This window comes from Capsaspora owczarzaki (genome assembly GCF_000151315.2).
Source record: "Capsaspora owczarzaki ATCC 30864 unplaced genomic scaffold supercont2.11, whole genome shotgun sequence".
Taxonomy (NCBI): domain Eukaryota; class Filasterea; order Ministeriida; family Capsasporidae; genus Capsaspora; species Capsaspora owczarzaki.
The window spans coordinates 1083114-1108504 of NW_011887302.1; the positions used below are offsets into that span (position 1 = coordinate 1083114).

The 25391-nt window shown below is 55.5% G+C and overlaps 4 protein-coding genes across 4 annotated transcripts; 2 read left to right on the forward strand and 2 right to left on the reverse strand.

Annotated features, from left to right (window-relative positions):
* Positions 1-131: 131 nt before the first annotated feature.
* CAOG_06541 (zic family member 4) lies at positions 132-2319 on the reverse strand (the record flags this gene model as incomplete). The annotated part of the gene is made up of 2 exons (XM_004345240.2): positions 132-1142; positions 1438-2319. 2 exons carry the CDS (start codon positions 2317-2319, stop codon positions 132-134), a joined length of 1893 nt encoding a protein of 630 aa, XP_004345290.1.
* A 4393-nt stretch (positions 2320-6712) lies between these two features.
* CAOG_06542 (hypothetical protein) lies at positions 6713-7687 on the reverse strand. The gene is made up of 3 exons (XM_004345241.2): positions 7481-7687; positions 7227-7364; positions 6713-7144 (listed from the first exon to the last, which is right to left on the reverse strand). Exons 1-3 carry the CDS (start codon positions 7659-7661, stop codon positions 6897-6899), a joined length of 567 nt encoding a protein of 188 aa, XP_004345291.1. The 5' UTR covers positions 7662-7687; the 3' UTR covers positions 6713-6896.
* A 106-nt stretch (positions 7688-7793) lies between these two features.
* Positions 7794-10396, forward strand: CAOG_06543 (molybdopterin synthase sulfurylase). The gene is made up of 12 exons (XM_004345242.2): positions 7794-8070; positions 8179-8271; positions 8384-8504; positions 8600-8674; positions 8757-8874; positions 8989-9097; positions 9170-9232; positions 9310-9476; positions 9557-9604; positions 9678-9780; positions 9854-9958; positions 10035-10396. The coding sequence occupies exons 1-12, from the start codon at positions 7830-7832 to the stop codon at positions 10178-10180; spliced, it is 1389 nt and encodes a 462-aa protein (XP_004345292.2). The 5' UTR covers positions 7794-7829; the 3' UTR covers positions 10181-10396.
* A 129-nt stretch (positions 10397-10525) lies between these two features.
* On the forward strand, positions 10526-25382 carry CAOG_06544 (hypothetical protein). The gene is made up of 4 exons (XM_004345243.2): positions 10526-24328; positions 24435-24662; positions 24796-24950; positions 25032-25382. Exons 1-4 carry the CDS (start codon positions 10631-10633, stop codon positions 25174-25176), a joined length of 14226 nt encoding a protein of 4741 aa, XP_004345293.1. The 5' UTR covers positions 10526-10630; the 3' UTR covers positions 25177-25382.
* Positions 25383-25391: the final 9 nt, after the last annotated feature.

Here is a 25391-nt window from a genome sequence, read left to right on the forward strand (position 1 = left end):
CATAGAGATGAACACAGATGGAGGAAGGATTAAAAACAACAAGATTTGAATCAAATGAAGAGATGAGGAAAGAAGGGGCAATTGGAAATCAAGAAATGAGAACGTGAGCGCATCACGCAGAAAGAACTGGCTCACTGGGAGGAAGCACTCGTTAAAGCCTCGGCGGGATACGTAGGGGACTGGTCGTGCCAGAAGAGATTGTTAGGGGACGTGCTCAACGACAGCAGGGCCATGGTTGCATCGCTGGCTTCTTGCACAACAGGCTTGCCGATGGGCACAGCTTGCGTCTGGCCACTACTGGACGAGTCACTGGAGGACACGCGGACGCGCTTTGGCGAGGAGTGCGTCTCTTGAGCCTCGCGGTACTGAGCAATGTGCTCCTGTTGCGCGTTGGCGACAGAGTTTTGCTGGAGCTGTTGGGCTTGGGATGGCTGCTGCTGCATGACAAACTGCTGCTGCGGGATCACTTGCGTTTGGTACACGGGCATGGGTGCGTATGCAAACTGCGGCTGCAGCGGGTGCGGAGCAGCAGCCATGGGCACCAGATGCGGGCGGGTTTGCTGCTGGGCTTGCTGTTGGAAGGGTTGCACCTGCATCACTTGGACTGGGTGGTAGACAACATCCTGGCTCGGACGAGGTGACTTGGTGTACAAGTCGCGAGGGCTGGTCGCGGGCATCGACAACGGGGATGGGAAGGCAGAATGACTAAAGGTGCCGACTGCCTCCGTCGTTGGGAAGCTGTGCATTTTCATCACAGGGCGCGGAGCTTGCTGCTGCTGCTGCTGCTGCTGCTGCTGCATTTGCATCTGCAGCTGTGGCTGCTGTTGCATTTGAGATGCAACCATGGGCTTTTGATGCTGCACGAGGCTGGGGTAGCTCATGTCAATCATGTCTGCAAACGAGGTCGTCGTTTTACTGCCAGAGGAGGGAGTTTGCGCCATGGAAGGGGCCGGCGCCGTGGTGACAAAGCCCAAGTTCGAGCTGCTTCCTGACGAGTTCAGAAAGCCAAGGCTGGAGGCGCTGTTGCTCGAAGGCGTGAGCAGCGTCACGTTGGACGGAAACATGCCGACTGCTTGGCCTTGGTGTGCGATAAAATGCGTCTGGCTTGGCACTTGCACCACTTGTTGGAAAGGCATCACACCCTGGATGAATCGTTGTTGTTGTTGTTGTTGTTGTTGTTGTTGTTGTTGTTGCTGCTGCTGCAGCTGCTGTGGCTGCTGCATCTGCATTGGAAGAGAAATCATATGTGGTTGAGATTGCGACTGGTGAGGACGGAACTGTTGTTGTTGCTGCTGTTGTTGTTGCAGGAACACTTGCGATTGTTGGGTGGCGAGCTGCGGGAATTGCTGCATGCTGTTGTTGTTGTTGCGGCTGATGCTGATGCTGATGACGATGTGGCTGCTGCTGTTGCTGCTGCTGCTGCTGGTCAGACTTGACATCCGGAGATCGTCCCATGGCAGCCGCCGCAGTGCTGATGTGCGCTTCGCTGTGGCGATAGAGGCTGGCCACGTCAGAGTAGCGGCGGCCACACCCCGGGTACACACAGACAAAGGGCTTGTCTGCCGCAGTGTGCGACGTCGAGTGGTGTTCGAGGGACTTGGCCTCGGAGAAGCGCTTGCCGCAGCCTTGGACGGGGCACGCAAACGGCTTTGCGCCGGAATGCGAGCGCATGTGCTTTGTGAGAATGTCGAGGCGGGAAAAGTGCTTGCCGCAGTTGTTGATGGTGCATTCGTATGGCTTCTCGCCAGTGTGCGTTCGCAGGTGCGTCACCAGCTTCTGGCGCGTGGTGAATGCACGACCGTTGCGGACGCAGCCAGTCCAGCCGCAAAAGCCGTCCCAGTTGTCGTGGTTGTTGCGTCGCGACTTGACATGCTCAATCATGAGGTGCTCGACCATCATGTCGAGTGTGGCAAAGTCCAAACCACAGCCAATCCACTGGCAAATCGATTTGGCGTGGCTGACCAAGCCGGCAGCGACCGTCGACGCAGCCGCAGCCGCAGCCTGCAAAAAGGACGACGAGGTGAGGATTGGCGTCGACAGCGATTGCATGCCACCGACAGCAATGCTGGGTGGTGATGAAGTGGAGACACCACCGCGCGAAGCGAACTGCGCGGCGGACGCAAACTGTCCGTGGTTGTTCTTGGAGCCAGCCGCGCCGAGGCCACCATTCACAAGCATTCCGTTGGCACTGTGCATCACGTCGCCAAACATGGCATTTGCAGAGGTCGCAAATGTTTCGCCAAATCCCACCGTGTCGGCTTCCTCGTCACTGCTGACGCTGCTGCCGGCATCACCCCGGTTTTGCTGGCTGCTCGACATGCTTGGTTTTTTGTTTTGCAGAGCTTTCAACTGGCGCCTTGACACGTGAAGCAGGTCCAAAAAGCACAGTCGAGGAGATCTAGATCGTTGAAACGGGGTTGGGTTGTTGACAAAAGGTGTGTTTGGAAGATCTGAGATCTGTTTTCACACACAAGGACAAGATGTGAGTCAAAGACCGAGGACAGCATCATGATGGCATAAAGCAGGGGTCGCGGATGGACGATAGAGAGAGACAGAAAGAGAAAAGGAGAAGAGGAAATCAACAATAGACTCGCTGCTTCTGAGATTCGCATCAGATCGCGCCAAATTTCGCGTGGTGGCTTGCACATGCGCACAATCCCATGCGTCTCGAAGAGTGTGTAGCTGTATGTTGTTGTATGTTGTTGTTGTTGTTGTGTGTGTGTGCAACCTTCGACCGCAGTGTAAGCAGCGTAAAATGGAAAAAAAAGACAGGAAATCAAAGAAGAAGAAGAAGAAAGAAAAAAAAAAAAACCGCAATATTAAAGGCAGCGTGCAAAAAGTGACACGCAAAAAAAGGGGGAAAAAAAAAAAAAAAAAAAAAAAAGGAAAAAACGAGTTTGAGAGTCAAAACAAGACCACAAGAACAGAAAAAAAAAACCATGAATGCTGCTGACGTTGGATTTGGATGGAGGCGTCAAACAAGATGAGCAACGAGGAAGTGGGAAAGGGGGAAGGGGGAAGGGGTTGAGGGGCTCAGGAACATGACATTGGACGGATTTAGCAAAAAGATGGAAACATCAAAAATCAAAAAAAAAAAAAAAAAAAAAAAAAAAAAGATAAAGGGAGAAAAGCCAGCTGCCATCCGCGTGTTGAATGGCCGAGTCAACCACTTTGTCCAAAAAAACCACAGAGCAGATCAGCAGAAAGCAACGCGTAGAGAGAGTTGAACGAGAAGAAGGAGAGGGGTGCAGAGAAGGACGACCGACTACATGCAGGAAACGGGGGAGGTGTTGCATCAAAAGCGATGAAGAGGGGCGAAGGCAGTTGGGACAACGATGACAGCAAAAAAAAAAAAAAAAAAAAAAAAAATACCGCTGGCTGCGAAACAAAAAAAAAAATAAAAAAAAGGATGGATAACCGCCGGTTGCAAAACCCTGGCAGATGCGATCGCACACGACAAAACAGCCAGAGAACAGGGAAGGACGCCAACGTGCGATGCTAAAAACCGAAGAAAGACAACAAAGCGATCGTGTCAGCCAAAAAAGACCACCCGGACACGTTGAACGCTTTGAATGGAGAGTTGGGAAAACTCTGCAAAGGGCGGCGGGTTTTCATGTTACCTCAAAAAAAAAAAAAAAATGAAATAAAGGGGGGAGGGTCACACACACAAATGGAGCGAAATGACACGAGAATGGAGGACTGGCCAGTTGAGTTGAGAGCGAGAGAGCGAGAGAAGAGTAGTCAAGGTGGAGTTGTGCAAACATTGAGAGAGCGATAGAGAGAGAGAGAGAGAGAGAGAGAGCAAGTCGCGATAACACACACACTTTGGGGGGAAAAGCGGCAACAACGCGCGTGTGAGGAGCAAAATATAGCGGGTTAATTTAAGGCGAGCTGGGGGGCCAAGGACTGGACCCATAGACAAAGGAGAAAACAGTCAACGATGATGAGATATGAAGGAGATGTTCGCTCGGGGTGACAGCCCCGTGAGCAGCGCGCGAAAACAAAAAAGAAAAAAAAACTTGAAAAAGCACAAAATGTTGAATTCGCCGAACAAAAAAGGCAAACACCTTACACGAAAACCAAGACCTTCGGCAAATCCGAGTCAGGAGCCGATGGCTTCCAATTCGCCAGCCAAGAAGCAAGGAAAAATAAAGGAAACAAAATAAAGTCGGCGAGCGTCATACTCGCACTAAAATGATCAACTGTTGAAGTTGAGACGCGTATCCGATGTTGCGTGCCTGTGTGTGCGCGAGTGCGTGTTGCATAGAGTGTGTGTGCGCGTCCGCAGGCTCCCTCATACACACAAGAGAGTGCCCCAGGTTGTTTTTGCGGTTCCACGGTGCGAAAATTTTGCGCGTCACAACAAAAGACAAAAAAGAACAATGCGCCGCGAGAGAGCTGCAACCGCCCACAACCGCTGCACCAAGCAGAAAAAAGACTCAAAGCTTGGCACCAGACTCTGCACCAGATCCCATGGAAAGAGCACGAAAACGAGAGTGGAAATTTTGCACTGTCGAGGGTCTGTTCACCTGATCTGTTTTTGTTCTTCTTTTTCATTTTCCATAGACTCGAGCGACCGCCGGTTCAAAACCAAACAGACAAGGTCTCCAAGCACGGGTTGCTACATTGACAACGCTAACATGACTTTGTGATGAAGGCGAGCGGGCTGTGGGTCGTTGAGCGAAACACACAGGTGCTTTTTTTGTTTTGTCTTTCTTTTGTTGTTGGATCGAATCAAAGAGTTTCCCCGCTTTTGCCAGCTGTGTCACACTGGAAAATGTCAACCCGACCTCACAAAAACCGCACATGCCCCTCCGTGCCACCTTTTTTAAACTTTGCCAACAGACAAAAAGCCAAGCGACAGAGCCAAAGGTGGTGCTAGAGAGCGCGGAGAATCCAAAGGATGTTTGTTTTGTTTTGCAAGTTGGGTTCAAGGCGATTTTCCAGGCTATGCAGTGGTGTGAGGAACAATGCACAAGACGCAAAAAACAGACCACTTTACGGCTGATTCATAGCTGCGCTCTTATTATTTACCCATCAGCCAAAGCGCAGCTGTCAGATTCGCCACCAAAAACAACCCCCTATTCGCACGTGAGCAACCTGTCCCCCTGACCTCGTCCGCGAACGTGGCGGCGGTTGAACAAAGTAGAGCGGAAGAAGAGAGCTGGTATAGGAGAGGAAGCGAGAGAGACAGAGAAGGGAGACAGAGAAAGAGACCTTGATCTCAGATTGTCGCACTTTTCACAAACGAGAAAAAGCAAAAGAGAACAAAAAGCCCAACTCCGAGCAAACCATAGCGGTTTTTACACCCCAACCCACATCCGCGAATTCAGCCTCGCAGTAAAGCTTGCTGTTCTCGACTTCCGGGTTGAAACACACGAGCACTCAGACCGAAGAAGGCAGAGCAAGAACAAAGACGTCCAACCGAATTTTCAACATCCGAGTTCTTGTTGTTGTTTTCGCACATGTCATTGTTCTCAGGCGGAAGCGAATATTGCAGCAAATCGAGATGCATGGAGATGCAGATGCAATGGAGAAAAGCGTGAGGTGTTTGAGGTTGGGTTTTGCGTTGTACGAGTCTGGGAACTCGCGGCTGCGGGACGGGTGGAAATGCAAAGTGGATCGGAGAGACGCGAAAGGAGCGAGATTGAGACGCGCCGCCGGGTTTTGAAATGAACAAAAGTTACAGTGGATGTGGCAGGTTGGAGCAGCAACAAACAGCAAATGTGGCACGAGCTGCTGCTGCTGCTGCATCGACTCGCCCTTACCTTTGACACGGCGCGCCCAACCAGACTTGGGGTGCAAAGGTTGGCAGCAAGGAGAAAGAAGGACTGCAAAGATGTTGCGGACGAGGCCACACTAATGCAAGAGTGAGAACAGAAAAGACTGGTGTCAACTGACCCATCAACGAGAGCGTTTCCAACTCGCAAAACAAAAATCGAATGCATTCCAGACAAAGCCAAAACACTCGCTTCCAAAGGGTGCAGGTCGGAGGGTATCGAGTGTTGCGGCGCATCTGCACTCCAGGCGGGACAACAAGGGGCGAGAGGAGAGAACAACGAGACGGGGTGGAGTGGCAACGAATTAGCAGCGTCGTTTTGTGGCAGCGTGAGCATAACGTGCCTTCGCCCAAGAATCCTGGTCTGTGCTCATTGGTCAACCACACACGAACAATTTGCATGCGGCAAAAAACGAGGTTGAAATCCAAATTGGCAAGTGGGTCAGCCGCCCTTTTAAACCGCAGCAAACCTCTTTTGATCGAGCGTCGGTAGTCCGGTCAGTTTAGAGGACGTTTTTGGAAGCCTGGGGCTCACCAGGGGAGAGGGACACGATACAAAACCAAGTGAGGCGTGGACAAAAGAAAATTTGGATGCAACCGTGCGCAAAGTTGGTCTCGGTCGGTCTGAATGAGCGACACACGCACACGGCACACTTAGTGACACACATCACACCCATCCACTTCCATTGCAGGCAAGGAATGTTGTCTGGGGTTGCTGCATCACTGCCGCTCATTTTTGTGGTGGGAAACCAGTGAACTGTGAGAAAATGTTGGTCGAGCGTCGCAATCAAGTTTCAGCAGCACCAAGGCTGTTGTTGCACTTCTCAACTCTGCCGACGGGATGACTTCTCTGCTTTGCTGCTCAAAGTCCAGCTCCCAAACTTGCTGCCGAACTGGACGACACTCTGGAAGAATTCACTCGAGCCAATGCAGTGACAAAACAACAGCGCTTCCAATTAGGAACAAGTAAACACACACACGTTTTTTTCGCAACAAAACACAAACACTTGAATTGATTGTTGGAATGGGACCGCCTGTCCCCCCTCCCCTGGTTTGTTGTGGCCGCTTTTGTACAGTTGAGGGGACTTTGATCAGAATGCCAACGGACAAGACTCCCTCATCGTGGCTTTCTAGCAGTTAACTGAACACCTTTAGGTGCCGGCTCGGTTGAAACTGGCTCGGATGCAGCTATTGGGCTGGCGGTATCTGCCTTTGGTTGGCTATCAGCAATGAGAGGAACTTGAGCGCCGAACGCAGCCCAATCGTTCGGGTTGATTCTTGCTGCTTTTCGTCGTGCCGTTGCAATTCGTGCTAGCTGTCGACGGTGATACTCGACTGCCGCAACTCTACTTTTTCTTAGTGTACCTGCGGAGACCAAAAAGCGGAGAGATGCATGTCAAAATGAATGGCTGGATATTGACCCAAACGCCCGTTAGCAAGCACTTACCGCTAACGTGGACTGTCTTCCATGCACATTGTGCTTTTCCAATCGTCCCAAGCAGCGTTAGTGACGAGAGCAAGATCTCGACGTAGTCGCGTGGCGCGCGAATCATGGTGAGGCCGGTTTCCGTGTTGTAATGCTTGACTGTTTCAAAACGCCATGGCCATAGATGACAGTAACACCAGAGCATTCGTGAGCAATCTTTGTGAACTTGATGTAAGACAGCGACAGGGATAGAGCGAGGAGAGCAGGACGCTCACCGTTGAACGAGCCGAGGACGCACGCGAGGCCGTAGTCGCCGTGTGCCTCCTGCACGGCGTCCTTGAGCGCATTGACCAGTGGGCCGATGCTGACACCAGCTGCACCGGGGCCCGACGGCGGGGCGTCCGAGCCGGCGATCGTCAGCTCGCCCAGCACGTAGCGGTTCTTAAAGCGGACCATTGTGGCTGAGCAATGCAGAATGTAAGAAGGACTGAATACAGACGAACAATAATCTTGATATATAGTGCAGGATAGTATTGTATAGTGCTTGCCATTATGATTCAATTCGGGTTGAACAACCAGTCATCCATTTGTCTGAGAAAACCTTGCGAAATTTGACAGCGGAGGATGACAGCGAGTGCAACGCGAGCCGCGCGCATCCACGCACTTCAGGATGAGATTGGCAGTCTCAAAGCGCTGCTGGCTGCGAAAGAAGCGGCGCTGGCACGCGAGGTCGCACTGGTCGAGCAGGACCACGAGGACAACCAGGACGAGGTTGACGCGACTGCAGCAGCCACCGAGCGATTGAACAAGAATGATGTAGCACGCTTCAGCAGGCACCTGCTGATGGAAGAGATTGGCGTCACAGGTCGGTTGTTGCGCACCAGCGTCCATGCACAGCGGCCAATTTCGCATTGCGTCACTGACTCGCCTCTCACAATCTCCCCATGGTTCAAATCATGCGAACATACTGCAGGACAGCTCAAGCTCAAGCATTGCCGAATTCTGGTGGTCGGTGCTGGCGGACTTGGATCCCCTGCGTTGTTGTATTTGGCGGCAGCCGGAGTTGGTAAGCAAAAAACAAAAAACCGAAAATCTCAGAGAAGCTGAGACATGAGTTGCTGTATGGCATCTGGACGAGTGCTAAATCACTGCAACAACATTGGGAACTTGTGTTGAAGGAACGCTTGGCGTCGTGGACTACGACGTTGTCGATTTGAACAATCTGCAGCGCCAAGTGCTCCATTCTGAAACCCGCATTGGGATTCCGAAAGTGACATCCGCTGCGATAGGGATTGCCCAGTACGTTTGTTGATTCTTGAACCAGTTGTGGAAGGTTGCGAGTTGTCTTTACTTGTTTTGACTTCGTCCGACGACTGACGATCGGGCATTGCCAGAATCAACTCTGCCTGCCAAGTTCGCACATTTAACTGTGCGCTGACTCGCGAAAACGCTCTGGACATTGTTCAAAAGTATGCTCACCATTGATTTGATCGAGATCGCTTGATTTGTCATGTGAAGTGCTCACTCATGAGGTTCTTGGTTGTTTTGCAGCTTTGACATTGTACTGGATGCGTCAGACAACCCAGCAACACGCTATCTCATCAACGACGCATGTGTCCTGCTTGACAGGCCTCTTGTCTCTGGCAGTGCCCTTCGCATGGAAGGACAGGTCGGTTTTCGTGTTTTTTTTTTTTTTGTTTGTTTGTTTGTTTTTTTGTGGTCGCACCGCTTTTCCTCGACTCTTGCTCATCTCGATGATCTGGCTCTCTTCTTGACGCTCCAGCTAACAACATATCATATCAATGGAGGCCCGTGCTACCGGTGCATTTTCCCAGCTCCACCAGTTGCCACGACCGTGACAAACTGCTCGGACGGCGGGGTGCTTGGAGCAGGTACATCTTTGCAACTCCATGCTGAGATTGCCGCTTTTTGCCGATATTGGTGCTCATAGGTGACGTTTGTAGTGACTGGCATTATTGGCGTTCTTCAGGCGCTCGAGGCTGTCAAGATTGCCGTTGGACTGCCAGGTGCGAAACCAATCCCTGCTCGTTCGTATTTTATACTTTCTGTGTCATTCACTTGTGTTGTTGTATGATAATTGCAGCGGCTTTTGCGCAGCAGTTGCTCTTGTTTGACGGGACGCTTGGAAAATTCCGCTCCTTCAAGCTCCGCAATCGGCGGCCTGACTGTGCTGTGTGCGGTGATCAGCCGACCATCACGCGTGATCTGATCGACTATGAGGCCTTTTGTGGAAGTGCTGCTTGCGACAAGGTGGGTGGTTGCGAATGGCAGCGAATCTGGTGTGTTTGTCAGCTGACTTTTTCATCCCCCTTTTGTTACTTTTCTTGCAGACGCCGAGTTTGAAGTTGTTATCGCCTGACGAAAGAATATCCTGCAAGGTTGGTCGTGCTGTTTGCGTGCTCAGTGCTGCCATTTCGGATTGATTCTCACGCTTGCTCGGGGATGCCTTAGGATGCCGAGAAGTTGCTACGTGCAGCAACCTCCACAAATCCCCTGCTCATTGACGTCCGACCGCGGTTGCAGTTCAACATTTGCTCGCTGCCGCAGTTTATCAGTACGTGTTGAACGGGATGAGGGTTTTTGTTCGCATGAACGTAGCTCATCGAGAACTGCTCCATCTCTCATAGACATCCCCTACGCACCACCAAACACGCAGGATGCAGATTTCATTGCATCAGTGCAGGAACTATTGACTAGGCGAGAGAGCGCGGGCCTTCCCACGCGCCCAGAAGGTCAGTTCTTATTGCCAAGGAGCAACAAGCAACGGAATGAGCGCTTCTCACGTCTCTTCTGCACGAAATCTAGCAGTGGTCCTCGTTTGCCGGCGAGGAAACGACTCTCAACTCGCAGCGCGCTTGCTCAAGTCAACGCTCGGACTCGATCAAGTTGTTGATATCGCCGGAGGACTCGAAGAGTGGAGCCGGTGTGTCGATCCGGATCTTCCAATGTACTAGAAGCTCCCCCCCCCTCAGGCTCACAGCTGTGCGTTACAGCACGCTCTATTCATCCCAATCGTCACATGTGTTTTTGGTTTGACTCTTAAACTTTTGTTTTTTGTGGCTGAAACAGTAGAAAACACGCATTTGGTCAGATGACCTTGTGTGGTACTGCTGGGAAGGGGTTTTGTTGAGGTTTCAAGACCCATTGCAATACAAAAATTCATAAACCAAACACAAGAAATCAAAACAATAAAACCCAATCCATCTCAGTTTTCTCAGTTTTTTTTTTTCTTGATTTTCATTGGTTTTCCATTGTTTCCTCTTTTTTTTTTTTTTTTTTTTTTTTTTTTTTTCCATTCAAACAAACCAGCAAAACTTCACTCTTTCACTCCTTCACTCACTCTTTTCTCTTTCAAGGGCGGGGGCGTCTGTTCTTTATTCGCAAGTTTTCCTGTCAGCTTCGAAATGGACTGGTTCCGCAGCCGGTTTGCGTCGGGCAGCTCGACGGGTGGCTTCACGACGAGTCTCGCGTCGAGTGGCGGGCAGTCGCTGAGCGCATCGTCGTCGTCGTCGTCGTCGTCGTCCGCACTCCAGTCGTCATCAGCAGCATCAAACTCAGCCTCAGGAACGACGACTGTTGCAGGCGGGTCGCTGCTGGCCTCGGCTGAAGCAGTGGCTGCCGCGCAGGGACTCCACGGCGGGCTCCAGCTGCCCGGCACAGCCCTCGCAGCGCTCCCCTCCGTCCACACAGCCACTGCAACTGGGACCTCTGGGACAACGACCACTTCTGCTGGCAGCAGTGGCTCGGCGGCCGCCGCGTCCGTCTCGATGATGATGATGAATGGGCTCTTGTGCAAAAAGTGTTACACGGACATGTCCCTCTTCCAGCACCGCGTCGCCGTCAGCGCGTCGTCGAGTGGTGCAAAGGCATCTGCAGTCGCATTGCCGGCCGTCGGGAACGCGGCGTGGACGGCGTTCTGCTGCTCTCAGCCAGCAGCCACCAATGCAAACCCCAATCCGACGTCGCCGTTGTCGTCGCCCGCTGCTGCTGCTGCTGCTGCTGCTGCTGCTGCTGCTGCTGCTGCTGCTGCTGCTGCTGCTGCTGCTGCTACAGCCACCGCGTCGCAGCCAGTCATCAGCGCGTCTGCGACACTGGCAATGCTGTGGCAACGCTACGTCGAAGCGCTGCGAACGGCGGATCTGGTCGCCGTCGACCCGCTGCTCGACGACTTTCTGGTCGTCCTGCTCGAGCAGAACGCGAACGTCCGTGCATTGCGCGAGCCTGTCAACCTCTCCGATGCGGCAACACTGTCGTCTGCGCCAATGCTGGCTTCGCTCGTGTCCAACCCGGCGTCGGCGGCCACTCGTGCCCCGATTCGGCGCGCTTCCAGCACAATTTCCACAAGTCGCTCCAGTGGCGCTGCTGCTGCTGCTGCTGCTGCTGCTGCTGCTGCTGCGACACGACAAGACTCGTATGCACCAGACGAGCCATTGTCACCGGCACCGCTGTCTGCCACAGAAGCCACCGCATTAGCCACATCGACCATCTCGACCGGCACGATCGTGCCTCCAATGTCGGTTGGCGCCTTCCCTTTTTCGTCTGTCGGTTCCAGCAGCGGCACCAACGGCGGCGGCAGCAGCAGCAACAACAGCACTGAGACGATGCGACCAGACCCGATGGGCTCTGGCAGCATGGGCCGAATGTCGGGCCACCCGTACGAAGTTGTCGTGTGTGTCGCCATCGCCCTCAACGAAACGGCGCGAAACCTACCAACAGCCTTTGAGGGTTTGCAATACTCGGCCACCGGCGAGCTCGCCAGCCAACCCCCATTCCGCTACTGCATTAATCTCGTCAAATCCGTCATTGTCTTGGCCCGTTATCCGCGCAACCGTCCCATGCTCATCCACCACGATGTGCTCGGCTCGCTGATCAACTTGATGCGCTTTATTCTTGCGCGACAAACCGGCCTGGCCAGCTTGCTGTCCTCCTCTTCAAACGCCTCGTCGGCGGTCGGGACACCGACAGGGAGCATGCGCAGCAACTCGAGCATATCGGTCCATCATCGCAGCCGTCAGAACAGCGTCAACGGTGCCACCAGCTACTTTGCCGGCATGAGCGTGCCCAGTTCCAGCTCCTCATCGAATGGCCTTTTGGGCGTGGGTTTGGAGACGCAGACCGCCAGCGAGCGGATTGCAGACTTTCTGGCCGTGCTCTTCTCGCTGTGCTTGTCGGCTGTGGAGCATTTGGTCGACTCTGAGTTTGCTTGGCGCCGCTACATGCTGACCTGGGACTCGGCTTTTGAACACGAGGTGGCTGGTACTGGCAACAGCGGCAGCAGCAGCAGCAACAGCGACTCGTCGTCAACGTCGCTTTTGACGCCAACCCTGTTCACCCCGGTCTCTCTTGCAAGCTCAAATATGGTGGCAAATGCAGCCGCCACAGCTCAGTCCTTTGAGCAATGGGGCGAGGGCTTGCTGCCGGCGCTCCTCGAAGTCGTCATTGACGGCCTTAAAATGCTGCAGATCGTCCTCGCGCGGAGCAAATCCCTGTCCGATCGCGACTATGCACTGCAAGAGCGATTGCTCCATACTCTGGCATGCGTCTCGCTGGGCAATCCAACTGCCCAGAATTCGCTCCGTGAGATTGGCGGCCTCGAAGCGCTCGTGTCCTTCCTCGGGTGGAAGGCCGGGTTCCAGGCCCTCAATTCCAACACTTCGAACGTCAACTCGGCAGCCGATGACGCGCTTGACATGACTGCTGAAGATGATGCGCTCGAGTCTGTCGTACCACTTGGCCTGACAATTCCACAACCTTCTGCTGCAGTAGCGTACGGGATGTCCGGCGACTCGTCGCTGTCGACGTCTCCCTCTGTAGCCATCTATCCAACCTTGAGCAGTACTTCTTCTAAATCGAATGCCGGTGATTCGCTCGAAAACGGCCCCGCCATGCGCATTCCGCTCACACAGGACGTGCTCTTGTCGCAGTTCGAGCAACCTGCCGCGTCGCAGCCGCCAGCAACACCCCGTCTTTCGTTGCCATCCCCCGGCATCGTTGTGCCGCCCTCCATGCTCCACTGGCGTGCCAATGTTTCCCAGACATTTCTGCGGAATGAGTTCCGGACACAACTTCTCGCCTGGCACATTCTACGCATTGTCACGATGGCCAATGAAGTGAACGCCAACAGGCTCGAAAAGATGGGCGGTCTTCAGAAGGTGGTGGATTTCTTCCTGTGGGTGATTGTTCACTCGTCGCGCCTCGACACCTTGGATGAGGACGCCTTCTTTGGACTGAACACGTTTCCGCTCGCGCGCAGTTTCCGGACATCGGTGCTGCCCACCAAGCCTGCCTCGTCGTCCAGCAAAGACTCGAGCACTGCGACCAGCACCAACTCCAACTCGTCGACCCTGCTCGCTGCGGAGCGGTTTAACGCTCTGTTCAAGCTGGACGTTGGGCAGCAGCTGGCGAACGCATCGCGCGATACACCACACCATCGCGTGTATGCTCCAACGGTGCCGCTCACCTTGTCTCTCGATTCGCAGCACGCTCCGACGCGCAGCCGTGCGATGGATTTGCTTTTGCAAATGCTCTTTTCGTCATGCGTACAACGCTACGATGCGTCCTCCTCGGATTGGCTCTCTGGGGGCCACCTGTTCCCACAGTACAGCGAGGGCAATGCTGGCAAAGCAGGCTCGCACCACTCTGAATCGGGTGCTGACTCCACGGCCTACGGGCTCAACTGGGGCGCGTCGCCATCGACTTCCTCTGTCGAATCAACGCCAGCCAGTCCCTCGAATACCAACAAGTTCTATCGGCCCACGCCTTGCTCGTCCGAAAGCTGCCTGGAACTCTTGTTTTGGGTGTTTGATCCAAACGTCCGACCAACCCAAGAAAATGAGCTGGCGCGCTCCTACTTGTTTGATGTCAACCGCTCCAAAGACTTTCAGTTCCTCGTTATTGAGTTTATCGCTCGCATTTTCGCGCAAAACAATGAACGTCTCATCGAGATTTGCGCCAACCATCGCTGGCTGGACATCCTCTTGTCAGAGTACTTTTCCGGGCTCACCTTCCCGCTCCTGTTGAGCACAGACCCGTCGCAACGGGTCCTTCGCGTGCTAGCGCAAAATGTGGTTGAGCTAATACTCTACACGGGCACCCTGCCAACGACGATGGGCAACGACCTTCAGTGTGACCGCATCCTGCAGCTTTTGAGCTTCCTGTCGGACTATCCCCTTTCGCTCGCGGAAGCCTGCACCGCTCTCATCAAGCTCCTGACGAACGCACGAGCAGCGACGCATGCTGCGCTCGAGCAGCTCGATTTTCTCTCCACCGTGACGACGCTTGTCTTCAAGTTTAACGAAACGCTCAGCGTCCTATCCCGCCCGCAACACGAGGTTTCGGCAACGAGCGCGGAGGCAGTGTTGGCCATGGACGCTGAGAATTCAATGCTCCAGCAAGGTGGCTCGCTCTTGTCGGTTGCAGAGCTGCCAGAAGACGATGACACGATCAGCATCAACACGACCGCAACGGCAATCACGTTGCAACCTACCACCACCACCCAGTCAACCCGCGCTCCTTCGCCCACGCCATCCTCCGTGTCTGGTATCTCGACCACCTCCGCAGCTCATCCGCAAACAGTTGTGCGAATTCACTTTTCCATGAACGAGCTGAGTCGTGCTCGGCAAGCGCTTGTCGCAGTCATCAACGAGTTTATCTTTGTCGACAATCCGAGCGCCCTGCACTACGTGTTTGCGCACAAGCCCACGCTGCATTTGCTACACTCGTTCCTGTCCGACGTGGACATTCCGTTCGCCTTGTGGAAGTGGTCGCTGCGTCGATCCAGCGATCTTGTCCGCGTTATCGTGCCCGGCGACTCTGTTCGTGCTGAAACGGTCGAATTCCTGCGATCGTACTTGGAGGTGCTGAGCCTGTCGATGAACTTTGTCCAAAAGCCAGACGCTGCAACAACAGCGGGCGCAAAAGTCGCCGTCGCGAACGAGTCCCCCTCTGCGACAAGCGCATTCCACGCAGCTCTGGCCGGAAGCACTACCAGCTCGTTACCTGCGACCCCACACATTGGTGCAACGTCGGGCGGCTCCCGCAACAGCAGCCGTCATCGTCATGTGAGCACGGCCGAGACGATGGCGCAACCTGTGCATGCAATGGGCATGTCTTCCCTTCGGATGCACTTGTTGCAAGGCATTCGACGCATGCTTCAAGGCGAGAACAACCGGACGTTCATCCAGAATGCCTTTGTCGAAGCAACGTGCTTTGTCAAGATTGTCAGCGTGCTGAGCGTTCCCATCGTTCCTCCAGAAGCCTCTGCCGCCGCTGCAGCCGAGCAGCAAAGCATTGCGATTGGCCTTGGACGAGGCAACCCCCCGAGCGCGCCAACGAGCAGTGGCGGGTCGCCGCAGACACCCGCGCCAGCCGCGATCGCAGCAGCACTCAGTGCCGTTCTGAGCGATCCCACTGGACCGTCGTCGCAGGCATCCACAGCCGCCACCTTGCGGGCTTTGGCCGAGAACAGCACTGCTCTCTGCGCCGAAATCCTCCGGACGTTGACTGCGCTTGTCGCTGGTTCCAGCACAAGCAAAGAGGTCTTCCGCGAGCAGGTGGGCTTTTCAAACCTGCGCGAGCTGTTGCTGCTCACGCTGAACGGCACCATGCCTCGCGAAGTCCTGTCTGTTCTGTTTGACATGCTCGTCGACGGCAACTTCAACCTGCAACACCGCTTTGCCATCCAGCACCAGCACGTCATCTTTCTGCTCTTTGATCTCCTCCCATTCATGTCTCACCGCGACCGCCTCTGGACGATTGACACACTGACCGAGCTGGTGAACAAGTCCTTTAGCAACAAGACGCGCTGCTGCGATGCTGGTTTGATTGGCGTCGTGCTGACCACCATCGCCCCGTCCGCATTCACTGCCAGGGCATATGGACGCCGTCCCGAACGACCACCAGCCGAACCGGCGGTGGATGATGCTGCCGTCGCTACAGCAGCCGCTGGGCAGTCGCCGGAAGCATCCAGCACCGAGATTTTGCCTGCCATGACTGCCGACGAACACAAAAAGCAAATGTCCTTCATTGAGCGTCTCGTTCACTTGATTGAAGTGCTGGGTGCGCACTCCATCTCTGCCGGCGAGCTCAAGCAACTGGTGGGACTGCTGCGGCCATCCGAGTCCTTGCTGCGTCCGCTCTTCTGGGTTCGGCTCCAACGCGCGTTGCAAATCATGACCGCCAAAGACGGACCGCTGCTGTTCTTTGACTTTCCACAAAGCCGCAAGTCCGGCCTGAATGTCCCGGCCATTGAACGATGGGGTAACAGCAACGGCTACACCTTCCACACATGGATCCGCCTGGAGTGGTACGATGCCGCGATGCAGGACGGTACCATCTCATCGGCCTCTTCATCGGGCTCTTCCTCGCGGTATGCATCGCTGTCGTCCTCCACAGTCACCTCTGGACCTGCTGGCGTTTCTGCGCCTCCTTCTTCTTCTTCTTCTTCTGCTTCCTTTGGATCGGCCCTCGGGAAGCAAAAGGACTATGAGCCCCGTCTGTTTAGCTTTTTCACAGCCAGCGGGCTGGATGGGTTTGAGGCGTATCTGAATGACGCACACCATTTGGTGTTATCAACCTGGCACCATGGCGATCGAAAGTCCATCGAGTTTACCAAGCACTACTTCCTCGAGCATCGGTGGTATTGCATTGCCATTTCTCACCGTCACTCGCGCAAGCCCTGGGGATCCAGCGACGCAATTCTTTACGTGGATGGTCAAATGGTCCAGCGAGAGCAGTTCCGCTACATTTCTGTGAGTGAGCCGCTGACCAATTGCCACATTGGTGCCGGCCGCAAGGTGGCCCCTGGAACCGCTTTCACTGCCGAGGCATCGTCATCAAGTGCTTCAACACCTCAGCAGCAGCAGCAGCAACAGCAACAGCACCAACAGCAACAGACGGGAGGCAATCGCATCACCAGCTTGTTCGGACAGATGGGCGCCTTGTACCTCTTCATGGACGTCCTCACACCCGCCCAGCTGGCCTCCATCTTCACCTTGGGTCCCAATTACATGTCGACCTTCCAGCCAACGGATGCCCCCAACCACCCCGAGCGATTCTCTGCCCTGTTTGATGGATCGCTGGCAAGCCGAATTCTCTTCAACTACAATGCCAAGGCATGTCGCGGCAAGCTGTGCTTGGATCTCGCCGCGTATCGACGAATGGATGCCCGGTTGCTGGGTTACCAGTGTGTCACGCATTCGATTCGAGATGTGACCAACTGTCTGGGTGGCGTGCAGCTCTTCTTTTTGCTCATCCCGCAAATGGATTTGCCGCTCTTTGTGCCGAATTGTGCGCCTGGCGTCCTGTCCGAGTCGTCTCGCACCTCCACCGCCAACTCGTCCACGCACTCCCTTCTCAATCTCACTGCATCCGTCCCAGCAACTGGCTCCGGCGAAGCTGGGAATGGGCCGTTCGAGGAGCACATTGACGCCCAGGCCTGCCCGCACTTTATCGATCTTTTGGCGGACCTGATTTTGGGCAACACTCTCAACCAGGAAGCCATGCTGCAGTGCGCCGGCTTTGCAACCATCTCGATGTTGCTTCAGCAAGTCAACCCCAAGCACCTGTCGCATTCAACGTTGCGCTCCATTCTTCGTGTGCAGCAAATGCTGGTTGCGTCTGGCAGCTGGGACCTGCTGCATGACCTCAACATGTCGCTGACGTTTGACTTTCGTCTTTGGATGTACGCCGATGTCAGTGTGCAAATTCAACTGATGCAGCTCTTGCTGTCGACCATTGTCGAAGAACCCGTCTGGGCGCGTCGCTTTTTGGGTGTTCAGTTTCTGCTGGATACGCTCAGCACGTGCTACTGGTACGCGCCGACCGACCATCGTCACATCATTGGCGCCTCGTCCACAATGTCCATCCATCCTTGGTTTATGCCCAATGTCGGCCGTTCCACCACCGGACCAGCAAGCGGCGGAACAGCAGCAGGCGGTTTGACCTTCTCGTTGGCCGGCTCGAGCGCGTCGTCTTCCTCCTCCTCCTCCTCGTCGTCGTCGTCCCTGCCCAATGTGTTTTCATCGAGCGGGCCCCAAGTTGTGCGACGGGAGCGCCTTCCTCCGGATCAGATCAAGCGTGTGCGCCAGCAGCTGTTCGTTGCGCTCCGCCAGTATCTCACCAAATCGCCCACCCGAGATGAGGTTGCTGCGTTGGTCGGATTCCTCGCCAACTGCCCAGACCACGCCCAGGTCTCAGAGATGCTCGAGTTTATTGTGCGAATCGCCTCCGGGCCCGACCAAAACAACTTGCTCGAATTGTTTGCCACGACGGGTGGCTTTGAAACCTTGCATGGCATTCTTTCCAGCCGCTTGGAAAGCACTCGTATTTATGCACTCCGACTGATTGCAATCTTCCGAAGCAACGAGTACGTGTCGGAAAAGACGCGCCGCCGTTTCCGCATGGACGATGTCGGGCCACACGGCCTGGCCGCAGCGCTTGCCGTGCACGAACTCACAGAACCCATTTGCAACCAGCTGCTGGAGATGAGTGTGACAAAGATCACCACGCATTCCACCGTGCCGAGCGCCGCTCCGACTCCCGCCTCAATGTCGCCGCCGTCGTCGCCGCCTCCCGTTGGTGGGCCCTCGGACTCAGCTTACCCGAGCCGAGCCGACGATGATGCTGCTGACCGCGAAAGCATGTTGGGCTCGACCGAGTCGCTCGCTGTCACGACGACCGTCACGTACGAGCTCAAGAACGTTCCGATGCTCTGCTGCGTCCTGCGCCTGTTGCGACAAGCCGAGCCGGGCCTCGCGTTCAAAATTGTGCAAACAGTCATTCTTCCGCTCTTTTCTCATCCCTCCTCGTGCGCCACCTTTGTCAAGCAGGCGCAAGGCTGGTCGGAGCCCTTGTTCAGTTTGCTTGCTGCTCGAAACGCCGATGCCGTCTCGTCAGATGAGCCTCGATCGCCCCCGTTCGGTCGCACGAGCTTCTCAGGCGCAGGCGGTCTAACATCCACGACCTCGTCTGCCGTTAGCATGAGCAGCGTCGCTGCACCGGCCTCGCCGGCCCCGCAACGCCCAGGAGGTGCCGCTCCTTTCGAGCGCGAGGCACTTCCACCCCAGTCGCCCTCCCCGGTACCTGGTGCTCCCTCCGGTCCTTCTTCTTCCGTGGGCTCGGCGTTGCGGCGGAGCATGTCCTCGCTCGGCAGCTTCAAGCGCCATCGCAGCGGCACTTTCCAGGTTGGATCCGCTCACAGCACTGCGGCCATCACTCTGCGCGATGCAGTACTCGACACAACGCACAATCTCGTGTGGGCTTCGTTCGAGTCGGACAAGAAGGCGTGGAAGCAGCTCGAAGAAGCCCTGCTCATGATTGAGGTCGTCTTCCCCTTCGACACGGAGCTGGCAGTCGTGTTGAAGCGCAGCCTGCTCATGCGCATCCTTCAAGCTTGCACGTCGGCGGTCGCGGCCGCCAGCGCGCCTTCTGCATCGTCAACCGCAACCACTACTGCTTCCAGCATTGCCGACCCCAACGCGCTCGGACGCGTGAGCAGCACCCTTCTGAACAACTGTGTTCACGTCTTGCATGTGTGTGAAGAGTTTTTGTTCTTTATTCCCCCGCCACCGACGCACCACATCATGGGGCGCCAGTCTTCCGTCACTTTGACGCAGACTGAGCACGACCAGCACTCTCGCGCTGACGCGCAACAGCAAGTGCAGCAGCAGCTTGCAGAGGCCACCTCTGGCATTGCTGGGGGCCAAGCTCTGCAGTCCAACAATGCTCGTGCATCCCAAGTCGGTCTTGGGAACATGAGTGGACTTTACGCAGCTGCAGGTGCCACGTTCATTCCTCCTGCGACGACGACCTCCGCCATCGCCTCTTCCTCTTCCTCCTCCTCCTCCTCCGCTTCCACGACCGGCACTGGCCAACCAGGATCTGCGACCACAATGACCATCGCGCCCAGCACCGATGGAAAGACAGTCACGCTGGACATTCGCTTGGATGCGAACGGCGAGTGGGAGGACACGAACGTTGCGCAGGGCACGCTGTTGTTGCTCGAACGAACCGGACTGTTTGGCCTGTCGACGTTCAACTCGTTCGACCTCGCAAGCGGCGGTAAAACGCACGTGCGTGCTGGCGGTGCAATCCGCCTTGGTCTGCGCATGTTGCTGTTTGCTTTGAAGAACAGCTCGCGCGTGGTGTGCGAGCGCGCGTGTGACCGAGTGCGCTATCTACTCGACCGGCATTTGAACGAGCCTTCGTCCATCGATCGTGTCTTGTACATTATGTGGCACTTGTGCGATGCCCTCGGCCTGTCTCTCCGCCGCGATCGCTGCTCCAACTACAAGCCCATCATTGCGGTGCTTCGCTCGCTCTTGCGCAAGTGGCGTCCGGCTCTCAACGCCATCCTTCGCATGGATTTGCCTGCCACCTCGTCATCGACCTTCCCGCAGCAGCAGCAGCAGCAGCAGCAGCAAAGTGCCGTTGCAAACAACATGGCGGCTGGCCTAGTGTTTGACGTGGGCATGGGCGTGCCCTCCCCGTTCGTCCCAGTCACTGGCGAACCACTGCTCTCGAACGAAGCGCTTCTGGAGGATGATACTCCGACGGATGTCTTCCTGTCGTTCATCCTATCTCCTCCGTGGATTCAAGCTCTGACTTGTTGCGTGCTGCCGCGTGCTCAAACTGTGGACACGACCGACTACTTGTCCTACGCGCCCTACCTGAGCAAGCGTCGGCCGCGTCGAATTGATGCCGTGACCAACAAGCTGGATAAGCAGCGCATTGCCGAAGCAGTGAGCGAAAACAAGTACAAGGAGATGATTGTTCAGCCGCACAAGGAGCGGCGGCTCGAAGAGGAAGATCGTCGCGACGTGCTTGTGCAGCAACGTGAAAGCGACCGCCGCGCCATTGTCCGCCAGTGGAAGACAACCCTCCAATTCTTCACCAGCGAGCGCGGTGTGCTGGCGTCGCGTGTGGCCGCGCCCGTGTACTGGAAGCTGGATCGCACCGAAAACGTCAGTCGCATGCGCCGCAAGCTTGTGCGCAACTACAACTTTGACAATCACGCCGCTGCCAGTCTCGCGCGCGATGCCGGCACGCGGAGCGAGTCGGTTTCGGCTCAACGGCGCGCCGCAGCGTTTGCCAGCCTCCAAGCCCAAGAGGTGGAGGTGATGCCTGGCATCACCAACATGGAGGTCAAGGTGCGCGTTTTGGACGAAGACGCCATCGCCGACGACGAATGGAGTATGCTCACTCAGAGTGGAACTGCCGCGTCGTCTTCGTCGGCTTCGTCATCGGGCGGATCCGGGGCTGGCAGCAGCAGTCTGCGAACGGCTGGCGAGACTGGCAGCGGATCCAGCACGAGCGCGTCCGCCGGCGGCAGCAGCGCATCGGGCACAGCCTCTACTCTTGCCAGCTCGTCTGGACAAGGTGCCGGAGGTGCAAGCTCAAACAACAGCGCCATTTTGCTCTCCGTCCCTTGCGAGTTGGTCTCTCTGATGGTGTCTACTCCTGGTCGCCTCGATATCACGGCGACACATGCGCTGTTCTATGCATCCAAGCACTCGGAAAGCATGAATGCGATCAGCGTCGAGTTGCTTGAGCTGGTCGACACGGCGCCTCGTGATTACAAGTGGCCGCTCGGACAAATCGTTCAGGTGCACTTGCGTCGGCACTTGCTCCGTCGCTCCGCCCTCGAAATCTTCTTGGCGGATCGCACCAACTATCTGCTGAACTTTGCCAAGAAAGACCGCAACCGCGTCTACGGCAAAATTCTCTCCCTGCGCCCGCAAAATTTGGTCTTTGCCGACTCGCGCTCGCCCGCAGAAATGCTCCGCAAGTCGAACTTGACTGCGCGCTGGCAGAAAGGGCAGTTGAGCAACTTTGACTACCTGATGCAGCTCAACACGATCGCCGGTCGCACCTACAATGACTTGAACCAGTATCCCGTCTTCCCATGGGTGCTGAGCAACTACGAGTCGGAGGTGCTGGATTTGAACGACCCGCAAAACTATCGCGACCTGTCCAAGCCTGTCGGCGCGCTCAACCCAAAGCGGCTCGAATTCTTCTCTTCGCGCTACGAGCAGTTTATCGATCCCTCCGGAGTTGTGGACAAGTTCCACTATGGCACGCACTATTCGACGGCAGCGACCGTGTTGCACTACTTGGTGCGTCTCGAGCCCTTCACCACCCTGCACGTGCATCTCCAGGCAGGCAAGTTTGATCATGCCGATCGCCAGTTTACCTCCATTCCCGCCGCTTGGAACAGCTCGTACAACTCGACTGCCGATGTCAAAGAGCTCATCCCAGAGTTCTTTTACATGCCCGAGTTCCTCGAGAACAGCAATGGCTTTGATCTCGGCGTCCTGCAGAATGGCAAGCGTCTCAACCACGTCGAGCTGCCGCCTTGGGCCCGCACCCCTGAAGAGTTCATCCGCATCCACCGCGCCGCCCTCGAGAGCAACTATGTTTCCGAGCACCTGCACGAGTGGATTGACTTGATTTTCGGCTACAAGCAGACGGGCATCGAAGCCGAGAAGGCGTGCAATGTGTTTTACTATGTCACGTACGAAGGTGCCGTGAATCTGGACGCCATCACCGACCCGCGCGAGCGTGCTTCCCTCGAGACGCAAATCAACAACTTTGGCCAAACGCCTGCGCAGTTGTTGAAAAAGCCGCATCCGCCCCGCAACGCCGGGGCCTACTCGCTGACAGGAGCGCTGCCAGTTCCGTTGGCTGGCCATTTCGCGTTGGCCGCAGGCTCTGCTGTCGCCCCCGCGAGCGTCACGGTCGTCAACAACACGACGAGTGCCGCAGTCGACTCGTCGTCGTCGTCGTCGTCGTCGTCGTCCACGAGCCAAACAACCTCCAACAACGCAGGCAGCAACCGACCGCGTAGCCAGGTCATGAGCAAGGCAAATGCAGAGAAACTGCGCGCTCTCGGCGCCGGGGTTGCGACCGAGCATGATGGCAGCGCGCCTTCATCTCCTGGTCCTGCTTCGCCGAGAGCAGCAGCGGCTCCTCCTGCAACGCCCACCTCAGCGACGGTCATTTCGACGAGCGCGGCACCACCGCCGTCCTCGGCAGGCAGCAACAAGCGTGTGCTCACCTCCGCGTGGTTCTCGCCGCTTTCGGCCAAGGAGAGTGGCATTGGTTCGAACGCCGTCATGTCCACGTCCTCTTCGTCCTCGAGTCAGGCGATCGTCGATTCCCCCTTCGCAGCCTCCGTGTTTGCCCAGCTCGACCACTTGAAGCCGTACTATGTGACGCTCTGCGACGAGCCTGTGGCGTTTGTCAGCTTGCCAGAGACACCATTGTACGCGTTCATCTACAACGGGTCGATGGACAAGGTCGTGACCATTACCGAGGAAGGCTTGATTGGCGCGCACTCGTGGGTCCCGACGCCGACGGCCGAGGGCATGCCATTCTCGTTCGAGCGCGACATGGTCGATCGTTATGTTGGCGGCCCGTTTGCTCAGCAGCTCCAGGTCAATCCGCGCCTCTTCCACCTCTCGCTTGACGGTCGCGTCATTTTCAGCGGTGGCCACTGGGACAACTCGCTGAAGATGACTGCGACCGACTCTGGACGCATCATCCAGTCGTTGATTGGGCACTCGGACATTGTGACGTGCATTGCGCTCGACAATGACAGTGCCATCTGGGCGTCGTCCAACACTTCTCTTGGCAGCGTGTCCTCAGCTGCTGGATTTATGAGCGGGGCCGGTGGCAATGCAGGAGCTGGCAGTGGCAGCGGCAACAATAGCGGCCCCACCAGCGGTGCCAACGCGAACGCAAGCACGTCTTCGGTTGGCTCTGCTGGGTCCAGCGGCGCCATCGGTATCATCGGTGCCTCGGGTGGCGTTGGCAGCAGCGGTGCAGGCATTGGCTCAACCCAGCTCTCGAGCGGCCTGAGCAGTGCTACTTCGTCCGCCATCGGTGGAGGCACCGCCATGTCGACCCTGTCTTCCACCATGGCTCCTGTATCCTCCATGGTCACGTCGGTCGTTGGTGGTGGTACGATCGTCGGTGCCAGGTACCTGGTCACAGGCTCTCGCGACACCACTTGTATTATTTGGGAGGTCTTGTACTACTCCAGTGGGACGATCGCAAAGATCAACGAACGGCCGTTCCAGCGGCTGCACGGTCACGACCATGAGGTAGGGTGACGTTTTTGTTTTGTTTTGTTTTGTTTGGTTGTTGTTGGAGGGTCAAACAGAGATGGAATGTACTGATTTTCTTGAACTCTGCGTGCGAAACAAACAGGTGTGCAGCGTCGCCATCAACACTGAGCTCGACATTGTCGTCAGCGGCTCCAAAGATGGCACCATCATCATCCACACTGTTCGCCAGGGTCGATTTGTGCGAAGCATCAGTCCACCCGTCCCCGAATGGTGCATCATCAAGCATCGTCGCCCGCACATCAAGCTGGTATCCATCACCAACAACGGATCCATCTTGTGCTACGGCGAGCATGCCATGAACGGTGAAAAGGTGAGTGTGCAACGGCGAGGATTTTTTTAATTATTATTGCTGTTTGTTGTTGTTTGTTGTTGCCGTTGTTGCTGTTGTGCTTCTGCCTGCATTTGTTGGCTCACAATGGCGCAATCGGTGTTCGTCTGAGCAGGAATCCCACATGCTGTACCTGTACAGCATCAATGGAAAGCTGCTGCAGTCACGCTCGTTCCACAACCGCGTTCGTGATTTGACATTGAGCAAGAGCGGCGAGTTCTTTGTGGCGGGCACATCCAAGGGCGAGCTTTTCACCTGTTTGCTCTACAAGTAAGCATCACCTGTGTTGTGTGTTCATGAGACGCTGGAGCAAACGACCCGTCGCTCACTTCTGCTTTTCATCTGAAATAGTTTGCAAACGCTGCATCAGCTGCCGCTTGACGTCCCAATCAACGTGGTGACCTTGACTCCGTCTGAAAGTCATATTATTGTTGGTCTCAATGACGGAAAGTTGATTGTTGTCATGCCTGGCAGGGATGACAACACTGGCACCTAACGACCATTCACTTTGGGCGCTACGTCCCGTTCCTTTGACTTTGGCGCTGGGTTGTCACCCCCTATTGTTTGAAATTTTGATTTTTGCTTTCTTGTTTGTTTTGTTTTGTCGTTTTCCTTAACGTGTGATTGCTTTTGAATTGTTTGTACTCTTGAATTTCTACCCCCTTTCGTCGTCCCCGCGTTTCTTCCTTGATCATTTCGAACTAAACTCCA

Excerpts from the sequence above, each read along its gene's own strand:
- CAOG_06542 (XM_004345241.2), bottom strand. The coding sequence starts at position 7,661 with ATGGTCCGCTTTAAGAACCGCTACGTGCTGGGCGAGCTGACGATCGCC. Across the intron at positions 7,365-7,480 it reads CGTCCTCGGCTCGTTCAACG|TCAAGCATTACAACACGGAA; the intron begins GTGAGCGTCCTG and ends GTTTTGAAACAG. Across the intron at positions 7,145-7,226 it reads GAAGACAGTCCACGTTAGCG|GTACACTAAGAAAAAGTAGA; the intron begins GTAAGTGCTTGC and ends TGGTCTCCGCAG.
- CAOG_06543 (XM_004345242.2), top strand. The coding sequence starts at position 7,830 with ATGACAGCGAGTGCAACGCGAGCCGCGCGCATCCACGCACTTCAGGAT. Across the intron at positions 8,071-8,178 it reads GGAAGAGATTGGCGTCACAG|GACAGCTCAAGCTCAAGCAT; the intron begins GTCGGTTGTTGC and ends AACATACTGCAG. Across the intron at positions 9,605-9,677 it reads ACGAAAGAATATCCTGCAAG|GATGCCGAGAAGTTGCTACG; the intron begins GTTGGTCGTGCT and ends GGGATGCCTTAG.
- CAOG_06544 (XM_004345243.2), top strand. The coding sequence starts at position 10,631 with ATGGACTGGTTCCGCAGCCGGTTTGCGTCGGGCAGCTCGACGGGTGGC. Across the intron at positions 24,329-24,434 it reads TGCACGGTCACGACCATGAG|GTGTGCAGCGTCGCCATCAA; the intron begins GTAGGGTGACGT and ends CGAAACAAACAG. Across the intron at positions 24,951-25,031 it reads TTCACCTGTTTGCTCTACAA|TTTGCAAACGCTGCATCAGC; the intron begins GTAAGCATCACC and ends CATCTGAAATAG.